Source organism: Enoplosus armatus, chromosome 4 (assembly GCF_043641665.1).
Source record: "Enoplosus armatus isolate fEnoArm2 chromosome 4, fEnoArm2.hap1, whole genome shotgun sequence".
Taxonomy (NCBI): Eukaryota; Metazoa; Chordata; class Actinopteri; order Centrarchiformes; family Enoplosidae; genus Enoplosus; species Enoplosus armatus.
In genome coordinates this window covers 5224727-5236802 of record NC_092183.1, presented here as the reverse complement: position 1 = coordinate 5236802, position 12076 = coordinate 5224727, and the positions used below count along the sequence as shown (strand labels likewise).

Here is a 12076-nt window from a genome sequence, read left to right as displayed (position 1 = left end):
GACATACTGTATATTACCTGTAGTTTGGACCACTGGATCCTCCCTACACATCGGGCAGCATTCCTCCAGGCGTGCTTGGCTCCATAGATCAGTTCAGTGTCCTTCAGCTGGTAAGTTCCTGAAGCTTCAATCTCCTTGGTCACCTCCTCCAGCCTGTCCACATGAGCCTTAGAGCCATACCTGCAGGCAGGACAGGTCCACAGGAACAACAGAATATAAGAGAACCCTAACCCTGTAGTTCCATGAACAAATGTGGGCCTGTTTCATCTATCAAAATATCTTTAACACAGCAGCCCTCTTGCACAAGTGTTCTGAGATTACACAACAAAAAAGATGTTGCAGGCTGTGCTAACCTTTTGATGGAGGTGTAGTACTGGTCTATGAAGTCAGTGGCCAGTGGAAGAAGCTCCTCTTTGCTTCTGACCTCGTCTGGTTTGCGGACGTGCTGGTTGGGCATCATCACAGAGCCGATGCACACATTTTCAGTGCAGATTGGCATCTGAAAAGATAAATAACACGACAGATGAGGGAGGCTTTCTCAGGGATGAATTCTGCTTTTTGGTTTTTCTTCTGTGCTGAAGAGCCAGGTGATCACGGCATATGGTACAATTCTCCGGTAATATATCTGCAAATATCCACAAAATCTACTTTCCAGCAAAGAATAACACAGAAGATACCATGTTGGCTTGTTGTTGCAAAAAACAGAAGTTGTTAATTAGATTTATTGGACAAAGAATTCTTCCATCTCTGTGTTGTGATTGAATGCGAAATGAGAGAAGCATGGCGTCCTCTTAATTAACAAAAGGCAGAGCTATCACATTACCTTCTTTCTCTATTCATTTTGGATTAACCGGCTAAGTCTTTGCTCTGCTTGATGTGGAACAGATCTAGGAAATGCTTGAACTATGCTTAATGCAAATGGAATAATTCAAAAGAGAAGAAAACTGTTTACCAATCCAATTTTATTAAACTTTTTCTTGTTCCTCTTTTAATTTCAGCGGTTGTCTGACCCATGTTCACTACAATTATTTTCCTTTTGGAAGAACGTGCCAACCCAATGTAAAAATATATTTACCTTATACTTTCTAACATCATATTTAGAGCTGCTCTTTATCCCTGATAGAGAGATTTCCCAATGGACAAACAGCTTTCATTTTTACCAAGATAAAAGACAGAAAGGTGTCCATATGAAATAAACCTGTATTGCAATATGCAAGGCCAACAGGCCATTGGTAGATCACTTCCATCTGCACTGAAAGGCTTTCAAATGTACCAACTCAGTTCCAGTTATATCATAATATGTTCCACTTTGTTCAAATAAAAAGGTCAATTTTCATTATAAGTAAGATCAATTTTTATACGTTCTGTTCTTATGTCCGTACACAAGGGATCATAACTGTTTTACAATTTCTTTCATTATATCGCTCACACATGGCTGGCACGCATGTTAATGAATGAGTAAGTCAGTGAGTCATGGATTGGTGTCCTTCCATTAAGTGGAGACAGGAAGACAGAAAGAGCGAGGAGGAAAGACAGAAAATAAGAAAACAGACAGATGCAGAGAGAAAATTGCTCATAGCTGAGAGCAACCTTGTGTGGTCAGTTTAATATGATTAGAGCTGAAGTCAGCTGTCACTTTGGTTTGCCTAAATGCCTTCACCAGCTTGGAGAGAGATCGAATGAGTGAGCAAGAGCGGACGACAGAAACGATAGCGCAGGCGTGCAGTCGAAGAGGAAATTTGACAATGACCCCAGCGCTGCTAAAATTGGCTTGTTACACTGAACCACACACTTGCACTGTCCAAACACTCAGACGTGGACTGGCAGTCTGTCCAAAATAAACTTCCCTCCGTGTCCCTTCCAACAAATCCAACCCTAACTCTATAAAGAGAAAGAGAAAAGAAATCTGTTTAACAAGACAACAAACACGCCATCACAGCCAGTCAAAACAAAGCAAAATGGAAAAAGGAAATTGAGTTAGAATCTGAAAAAGTGGTCAAGAAAACAAAGATAAAAATACAGGGATAATTACAACGAAAAAAGGAAGCTAAGAAGCGATAATTGACAACAAGAGAGAACAACAAGCTGAGACAGAAAAACATGAACGGTAAGAGGTGACAGAGTAAAAGGGGGAAATGGATGAGTAGAGCTGGGAGTGTTAAAAATAAAACAAAGGAATCACTCGTGCTCCAGCACGTCCGCTCATCATACCGCTCTGGGCATTCATGCCAGCCAGCTGTCCTTTTCGAAAAAGACGGATCATCGTCGAATACAGCAGCGTCTGTGATATATAATAAATCTGAAGATGCTACTACAGGCCATTCATTGGGATGCACAGCCAGTCCGATAAGTCACCGAAGTAATTAGGCTGCTGTTTGCTGTTTACGAATGGCTGCAGTGTTTAGAGGGGTGAATGCTTAAACAGCGGGGTTCACCTTGTGCTTGCTAGACTGGCTTACTAACTAGAGGAAGAAACTTTGGCTGCATGATAAAATGGAGAAAATGGACGGGCAGAGCGGTCGATATACAGGGATGGAAAGGCATCACAGAAATCCCTTTTCCTACCAAAGTATTTTGCATGTAGCTGACGTTTTCTGGTGTTTTAGCCTCAAACAAAGTCTTTGAAAATGACCTTATTTTAGCTTTTCGAAGCCATCACGAGGGAGATTGTCCTCCCAAGAACAACCACAGCATCAGTCGTTTGCCCAAAAAAACACATTGTTTTGTGCCCAAAACGACTTGTGTTTACATTCAAGTGACAAAGCGCTCTGGCGGCCGTAGAAATGATGACAGTTGTCCGTTGAGAGTAAAGGAGGAAGTAGTGTGACATTATGATAGAGCCACAAAGTTTGCATTGAGAGGCCTTGGGGGTGGATGGATGGGTCAACATAACACTGGACGTCAGCATGGTAGACTGGTGTTTCTTGTTTCCAACCAACAATCGACGTGGGTTTATGGACCGGAACCGTTCCCGAGACTCAACCAAGTGCTTATCGTTGTAACCACGATGACAAAAGGTCCCCTAAACTTTGCAAAGTTGTGATTTAAACCCAAACCACCATGTTTTCCTATCCTTGACCACTATAGTTAGTTTAACCCAAATCATGATCTGTCCCTAGCCAAGTTGGTTTTGTCTTATTATTTTAGAAACGACGATGTTGTCTTGTTGATAGTGGGGTCAGATCAGAAAAATGCTTGTGTGTGTCGTTCTGAAAGGACCAATTTGTCATTTAATTTGGAGGACTTGTTGTCCGGGTATTTGTGATTTTGAATGAAATGTCTAACTATTGGATTGGATTGCCATGAAATTTGGTACAGCCATTCATGTTCACCTCAGGATACATTGTAATAACTTCAGTGACTTTTCATCCAGTGCTACTATCAGCTCAAAACTATAATTTACCCAATACTTGCTCATGATATTCCTATTAGCCTCAGCTGTGCTCCGTTTAGTGCAAATTAGCAAAAACATAAAACGAAGATGGTGAACATAAAAACGATTATACATGCTAGACATCAGCATGTTAACATCATTATTGTGAGCAAGTTAGCTTGCCGATATTAGCATGCAATTCAAAGCACCACTTAGCCAAAGTACAGACTCACAGAGCCGCGAGCATTTTACCATGTAAAATGTGGGAAAGACTGCCATTCTTCTGTAAAGGTTATGGAAGTAGTTGCAGCTAAGACGGATGGATCAGTTTTGTTCAGCTAGTCGTGCTGCAGATGAACGCATTAATATCAGGCATTTTGGATAAAAACGTCACATTTGATTTCTCAGCACTGTTTTCTGAAAATGCTGACTCATTATATGACCATGTGAGTCATTGTATGACCATGTGAGCTGTCCCCATACAGTATGTCAGTGATCTGTTGTTTTTTTTTTTTTGTGTGGAGGGATTCATTGTTTCATTTGCTTAATTCAGGCAAGAACTCTCTAATGTATGAATAGTTGGTGAGAAGCAGAGACAAGGCACGCCGCGCTGTGCTTTTATTCTTCAATCTACTTGACTTGCAAATTATGTGTTGGTAAGTCTGCAGGCCAAATGTTTTCCCAGTCACCCAATATGCTGAATTTGATGTTCATCAGTGCCTTTAAGATACTATTAAAGCCACAGAGATTATATCTGCTATTATGGCAATCTGGTGTCATGTTTACCCTTTTGTGATGTGAAACAACAAATTAACCAGATCAAACTATTTGTGCATTTGTTGTATTTGACAAATCAGATCACCTCTGAATCAGTTACATGATTATCGCTATCAATAATCATGCCATGCACTCCATTTTGAACCTCTAAAACATTTAAAGTGCAACCAATATCAATGTAAATATCTTTGTGAAATGCAATCCTGTAATAAATGCTCTCTTTGTGAAACATATAATCTTAATGTGTTTTGCAGTCGTAGTTTTTGGTATAGTTGGATTGAATTGCAATGGGGTTGCAATATCGTATTCAAATGAAGCAGATAAAATATTTGAAATACCTTTCAATTGAAAGCACAGCCTCAAAACTTACCATAAAACTTAATCAACTAGAGCCTTAACAATTAATAACGATTATCGATAAACTATATACATTTTGACAATTAACTTAGCTTTTGTTGTGAGTGCTTTTCTGTATCTTTTGTGATTGCAAACTGAATGTTTTTGGGTTTGGGACTGTTGATAGAACAAAACAAGTGCTCTGAAGATGGGCTTTAGGAAGTTAATGATTATGAGAAACTGTGATTTTTTCACTGTTATCTGACATTTAAAATACTTTAAAACAGATTATAATCAGCAAATGAATCGATAATAAAAAAAAATCATTCGTTGCAGCCCAACAGAATTTTAAATAAAGTTGTTTTTATCGCAGGGCTGTTGTATTGCAATGCATTACACTTGCATCATACAGGTGTTTCTATTTTTCTTGTCACTTGGTGGCAGTAGTTTTAATCCTTTTCAATTTAGTGAAAGGTGTCAGGGCGTGAAGAAACAAGAGCACCTCACAGCCTTCATTAAGATTCAACACTGGCATAGAAACCCCGGCTATTATAGGATGACTTGAATCATGACATCAAAATCTTTCTCATCCTTGCCAGGATGGTTGCCTCAGCGACAAATGTAAATGATGCATCAGCCCCCTTTATCCAACCATTAAATGAACTGATTTCCATACGCCTTACTTTGCTCGAGCTGTGGTGGAGTGTGTCACTGTAGACGGTGCCAGTCTCCCAGTTCTTGATCTTTATGAAGCGGGGGCATTTGGAGGGGCTGCCATTTTGCAGCGACTTAGTGGGTGAGGTCCTGCCCTGGGCCGGAGGCTGGAAAGAGCACACAGACATTTACACATAAGTCATTACTTCATGCCTTTGTACTGTGTCTGGCTAATAGGTTCTGACCTCTGGAGACACCTTTGGTGCAAGATGGATAAGTTGTTATGACTGGGAGTCATACTGAGAAAAGATGAAGAGACGCAGCCTTCCCACTGTGGGGAAGTGGATTTGAGTGCCACAATTGGACATTGATCGGCAATTTTAAGATGGGAATAACATGTGGAACCATTTTTAACAGGACTTTCTCTGCGGACTCCCAGGAAAATCAGTTTGTCAGTCTCTCTCACACAGACTTGTGCACAGGAACCTCTTACACTCTCTTCCTCCACCATTTCGGTTTTATTTCCCATTTAACATTTAACAGCAGCTAACGCTTGGCTCACTGAGTTTTCCAATACTGTAGCTATTGACTGATGAATGCCTGCAATTTAACCCCAAAGCCAACTGTAAGCGTACCTAGAGAAAAGGCACCGAGTGATTGCCAAAGATCAATGTAATCAATCCCACACCTTGGAAGCTCTTTCATCATTTCGCACAGCATTGTTAATTGCACAGTGGTGGAGCAGCTTCTGAACAACAGTGGCACAATCATCATGCTCGCCGGGGAGATGAATACCAACAGTGTCACGCCAGTTGAGTCTCATTGTCATTTCGTGTCCTCTCAAACAGCAGAGAGGAATGAGGAGGTTTGAACCGAATATGATTTTGCACACACTGAGAGTGAAGAGCTTAGTTCCTGTGTGTTCATGCTCCGACAGCAGTAACCCCCGCTGTGCGGCTCACATATGACACATTGTTATCACTGAGCTCGTGAACAGGAAGAAAGATCATTGTTGCGTAAAGAGACTTTCCGTCAAAGAGGCAAAGAAAATCAGATGCAGAGAATTAAGGCTTGTTGACATAAAAGCAGAGCGGTAGTGTATTTGAATATGAACATTAGGCTTGTCGGTCACTGACCGGAGCTAAGGATCTAAAGCAGTGAAACTCAACTTGTGGACCGTGGGCCAATCTGAGATAGGATACCATTTTGTAATTCACAATGAAAATAAATGGATTCACACTGGGAATTTGTTTGTTTGTTTATACCAATTAGTAAATGTTCAATAATGTCCCTTGGCTTTTACTTGGGAAGTTGCATATTAGCCTATCTGATCTGTGCAGTTTCTTGGTTTCTAAAAGTTCATGTAGACCTGACCTGCTCGGGGCACGTGGGATAAGTTTGCCTTCAAGGCTTTCGGCCAGAAGACTGCTGTTTGTGTCCCGTGTGAAACCAAAAGTCAACGTTGAATGATTATTTTAACCCAAACCATGATCTTATCCTAAACCTAACCAAGTAGTTTTGGCACCTAAACCTAACCAAACTGCAACCGTTTCACAACATTAACCATGTGTTAGAAAGGCTTTCTGGCAGAAAGGCCTGAGGCCTATTAATGTTTGTTTATTAACTGGCCCCTGGCCTCGTGTCATCTTGCAAAAGTGGCCCCTGGGCAAAGCAAGTTGAGTATCCCTGGTCTAAGGACTCAGGGTGTTGTAAGCTGTACAGATTGTTAAGACCCCTGCGGCAAACTTTGATTTGTTATATTCTGCTATATTTTTTAAAAAATCGCCTCGACATTTACATATAAGAAAGTCACTTTTCTATTAAAGCCACATGCGGGTTTCAGAGAAGCCTGTTTATATGAACAACCTGTAAATGTCAGTTTACTTTTGTCTTTATTCATACATGTGTACTGACACTTTAAATGTCTGAGTCACTGTGGAAGTCTGCAAATCTTTTTTGGCCCTTTAACATTTACTTGAGAGCGCGGTCAGCTATTGAATGACTGCTATGTAAACACTTGGGCTGGAGAGACATTGATAAAGAGAGATGATTGTCCAGAAATTGTTCAACTGACTTAATGAACAGTAAATTGAGATTTCAGACACTTACTTATCATCCTCATTTTGCATCATCACTGACACATCACTAAAGTCTTCTGTAAAATGCAGAGCATTGCAGGATTGTTAGCAGAAAGTAGTGCACGTGCAATGGACACTAGTTTTTTCGTTCCATTGTGGAATTTTTGTGGATAGATTTACAAAATCAGAATTTGGACACTCAAATAAAATGTCAGACAGTAAAGAGTAAAATCTGCCAGCAACAGTTGTCATTTCAGTGTGCAATTGAAGGTCACCGGCTACAAATGATAGCCTGCTTTTGTCTATCTCTGCCTGAAATCAGGACCCATTGTTTCAAAAGTTTGTTGGAATTTTGAGTGTAAATCTGCTACCGTTAATATTGTAAAGGACATATTTGATGATAATGATTGTTTGCTTATGCACAAAGTAAGTCCAGCCTGTTTTAATGGCACAGTCCTCCCCCGTGCAGTCCATATTACTGAGGAAAGTTGCTGGGCAACACATATACTTACAGTGTGTGTAAAATCCCATCATGCATCAGTCACCAGGCCTTAATGTCAAGAATAAGGTGTGGATGTAACAGAGGGGAGCATTCATGGAGCTAGAAATGAAGATAATTGAAGCTAATCTGATGAAGATAATTTCATAATGGGGCGTAATGACCAAAGTCTTTCTGGTAAATGTAGTTATGCAGTAAAAGTTCCTCATTCACCCATCAATTCAAACTTCTGATGGGAAATGGAGATGATGAGCGCAAGACAGGGGGTAGATGGGAAAAGAGAAAAAGACGAAAGTGAGACTGACCTGAGAAATGGAAAGAGATGCTATTTGTTAAATATTTATATGATTTAGTCATGTTTCTTAAGACAAGTAAATTCATGGTTTGACAATTGGCACCTTAAATCAGTGATGATTAAGCCATTAAGCCTCCAAAAAGGAGGCGCTGAGGCATATTTTCTGCTTACAATGGATCATCATGGGTGGTTTCTCCAGAAATCACTAGCTGGTGGAATTTGACAGAACATTCTGGCACCTTTCCTTTGCAGCAGGCTTACTGAACATTAAATTATGCGGGAGCAGAAGCTCAAGCTGGAGGCACATGGACAATCCTTCAAAGTGAGAAAACTAATTTGCAGGCCATTGACATGTGACTTGAAATTCTTGTATTTAATCAAAAATATGACGTAAATTTTCTGAAACCATTTCATTGGTGCTTTTTAAAAAAAATGAGTGTCTTCGTGTCTGACTTGAGTCTGTTGAATTAAACACTGAGCGATGAGCCATCAAAGTTAGCATCAGTGTCTAGCAAAACGCCTGCAGGGGAACTTCTTGCTGCATGAGTCAGTACACATGAATATACTGGACACACACACACACACACATTCACTGATTCCCAAACAAACCTTCTCACAAGCACATAGGTTTCCTCAGTCTGAGCACACACTACCAGGAAAAACATATGGTTTCTCACCACATCATACATATCCAGTCTAACCGCCGTCAAGCATGCATCATCCATATCCCCCTCTCCCCTCCCTCTTTCCAACACTCTCACACAAATATTCTCACAAACATGCACATTAACGCTCTCTTCTCTGCAGGTCTGAGGGGCTGGATCATTTCAACAGGGGCCACATTTCATGGAGAGAGAGACGGATCAGCAGCTGCACGCATTCATTATGCCTCCTGGAATCATTTCGCCCCATCCGGTCCCATTGATGGGGGCTCGAGAGACGTCACAAGTGGGTGGATAACACGGACCATGTGCAGATTACGACACTATCCCTGTCACAGGCACTCAGACCTGTGACCAGACCCTTCTGTGTGGTAGGCATAAGCTGGATTTAATGCTGCACAAGCTTTTCCCCGGAAGGATCTAATGCCTAGGTGATGGGATCTTAAGCAAAGGCTTTACTACTATGTGCAAAGAAGCAACACAGATGTGCGTGTTCAATTTCTGAAAGCATGGAAAGTGCCAATGGTGTGGATTATTGTACAAGGCTAAAGAGCCAGACAGGCAAAGGCAGCCATGGATGCACATGCATTATACAGCTGCAGAGACTCACTTAGAAAGCCTGCTCATGAACACTTGCAAACACATGCACACACGGACAAAAAGGGCAATGGATCTTCAAGGTATTGATCTCAGAGAGTAGAGTTGTACAAACTTATGCTTACACATGATCCCTTTTACTGGAAATGAATTCAAGGGTTGAGGAAGTTTGTTTCATTTTACCTTGTCTGTGTCAGCGTTGTAGAGCACCACCGGCATGTTTTCCAGCATTCTGTTGTTATCTGACGCCAGCTGGGGAGACGTGCCATTTCCCACGCCAAGGTCCCTAGAAGTCATACGCAATTCTCAGTCAGGTGTGTGTGCTCTCATCTGGTGCAAAATAACTCTTTCATGTCATGTTAAAATGCCAGCCAAACACAAGTGAACAACCCCTCTATCTAAATAAACAAATAAATAAAACAGACTTGTACACCTTCCAAAATGCTGTTAAATCGGGAATCCCTGCGCAATTTCTAAAGGCTCTGCACACCCACATAGGTGTTTTCTCTGTTCAGGACTTAGTGGGTGCGTAGATGGAGCTTGGCTGGCATCTATCAAGCTCTCCTGTGTTATCACAACTGTTGTGCTGCATTGGGACAACTTGCTCGTCGACTTCTTCGCACTTTTAGGTAAGCTACAGGAATTTCTCACCACACCCCTGCTCCAACTTCATTCTGAGGAGAAGTGGGTGTTAACCACAAAAACTCAGAAGGAAAACACAGGTGTATTGACATTACTTCTGTGATGTCAGTCACTTTAGCAACACTTTTGATTGTTTAGGTTCTCTGAAAAGTAATGTTACTCCATCACTTTCCCTGCCTACATGTTCCTAGTTCATCCCGGAAATTAAATTAAAACTTCGTTAAGGTTTCTCGTCACAAGCTCACTCGTTAGATCTGATCTCTGCATTTAGATGGATGAGAACATAGCCAAAGACTGATTTAGGCCAAGTCTTATTTGGTCATTTAATTGAATGTACACAGTCTTTGAGTATAAGAATACACTTTACTATACAAACAGCTGCCATTCACCCCCTAAAGACAAAAAGGACAGGATGTGAACAGTGAGAGATCTCACTCTGAGCTGTAACTGTACGATCCGAAGAGACTAAAGGAGAAGGGGGAGGGGAGATCGCTGCGCTGTCACTGTGGCAAACCACAAGAGACATGGATAAATACGGCAAACTCATCGGTGTGTGATTTCAAGTTTGCGCTCCTCCAATCGAGAACGCCCACACACATATTGCCCCCTCCTATCTTTCACACTAACCCCCCCTTAGCTTTCTCATGTGCACACGTCCATGCTAATTGTAAATCCTCACAGGCATCCCTTCTCCCTTTCACACTCCCTGTCACACTGTATCTCTTTATTGCTGCAATTTACATGAGCATATTTATCCCCACAATCCAGGAGCTGGAGTTCAGACATGCAGAAACAACGAGAGAAGTTGCATGTGTCATTTGTCATTAGCTCTGACTGACATATAGCATCATCAGCCCCATGCTGAATTGTGAAATTGTAACTGCTTCTGCTCTGAAAACAAGCTATCAGTTATAATGTGCCATTCTATTCCAGGCAAATAGTCATCAAGAAGTAATATGAGAGATGTTATTGTACAAATGTGCCCAGAAAAAAAAAAGATATTATTGGCTATTCTCTTCCCAATAACCTTCCCCATTAGCTTCTATTTAGAACTCTTCAGAAAGCCTTCTTCCAAAGCTAAAACAGAAAATAAAATTAAGTTAGCCGTCTCCTTCCGGGTGCTGACCAAATTTCAGTATGTTTATAGATTGTCTATAGGTTTCAAACCCATTTCTGGGCAGACAGGTGGCCCCATTACGAAAAGCCATTTTAGCAAAACGTCACTGTTGCTTACGAGTTTTTTTTGAAGCACATGTCTCCTCAGAATGCAATGAATCACTCAAAGTGTATTCACGAAAGAGAGGAGGATGTGCATGGATTGGTCAAGAATGAGATATTGATTCCAGGAGACTGTGGCCTCAATTTGATTTCAATTGGTCGTGGGAGTACAATGGGAGATAACCGAGACGCCAATATCAACAGTACACTGCGCAGACCATTTAGACAGAGCCTGGGATGGAGCATTGGCTGAGACTGTGAAGCCTTACGAAAAGCTGGTCCAGACTGAACACTCAAAAACAAACAAGAAATCTAAGTGCAACATTTGTGAGTCTTCCTCATTAAATGTTAAAAAGGAGACTTGTCAAATATACAGAATTGTTGCCAATTTCACATTTCTGAACTACTTGCTTGCTGAAACACTGCTGCACCTGACCTCCATAACCAAGAGGGACTGTTCGGAGGATGTTTTGTTCTCTTGCAAGCTGATGACAAGTTTGTGACAAGCTTTGTGTTGATGCTAATTGGGGTGTACTATGTCACATTAATATGGGAACTGACATCAATGCTAATGAAGCTAATGCAACGGTGTATCCTAAAATATTTATGTGAATTGCAGTAAAAACCTCCTCAAATTAAGGCAGCTTGCAATGACATTCTGATACATGCTAATGGTTTTCTCTGGCAAAAGATGCAGCTAAATAACCTAAAACCTGATCCAAGGCTAGAAGTTTCAATTAAAGAAGGAAAAACTGCCAAAGGCAAGCTACATTGTTTGTTTTGTCCCAGTAATTGAAGAATAGCAAATGGTCATAACGAATGTTGTGAGCGATGTCGTCTTAATTGAGGTTTGCTAGAGACCAGCCTGCAGACAGCAATTACTTGGCACTGTTCGCCGAGTCATATTAGATGAATGAGACCCTATCTGTGGTAGCTAATCCCAAC

At 41.1% G+C, this 12076-nt stretch overlaps 1 protein-coding gene across 1 annotated transcript in view; it reads right to left on the bottom strand.

Annotated features, from left to right (window-relative positions):
* nos1 (nitric oxide synthase 1 (neuronal)) overlaps positions 1 to 12076 on the bottom strand; it is a 30201-nt gene that overhangs the window by 17170 nt on the left and 955 nt on the right. The window contains exons 2-5 of the mRNA XM_070903600.1: positions 9455 to 9557; positions 5170 to 5307; positions 354 to 499; positions 18 to 180 (exon numbers count right to left, since the gene is read on the bottom strand). Of these exons, the coding sequence (XP_070759701.1) occupies positions 18 to 180; positions 354 to 499; positions 5170 to 5307; positions 9455 to 9557 (550 nt within the window). The remainder of the gene's footprint in view (positions 1 to 17; positions 181 to 353; positions 500 to 5169; positions 5308 to 9454; positions 9558 to 12076) is intronic.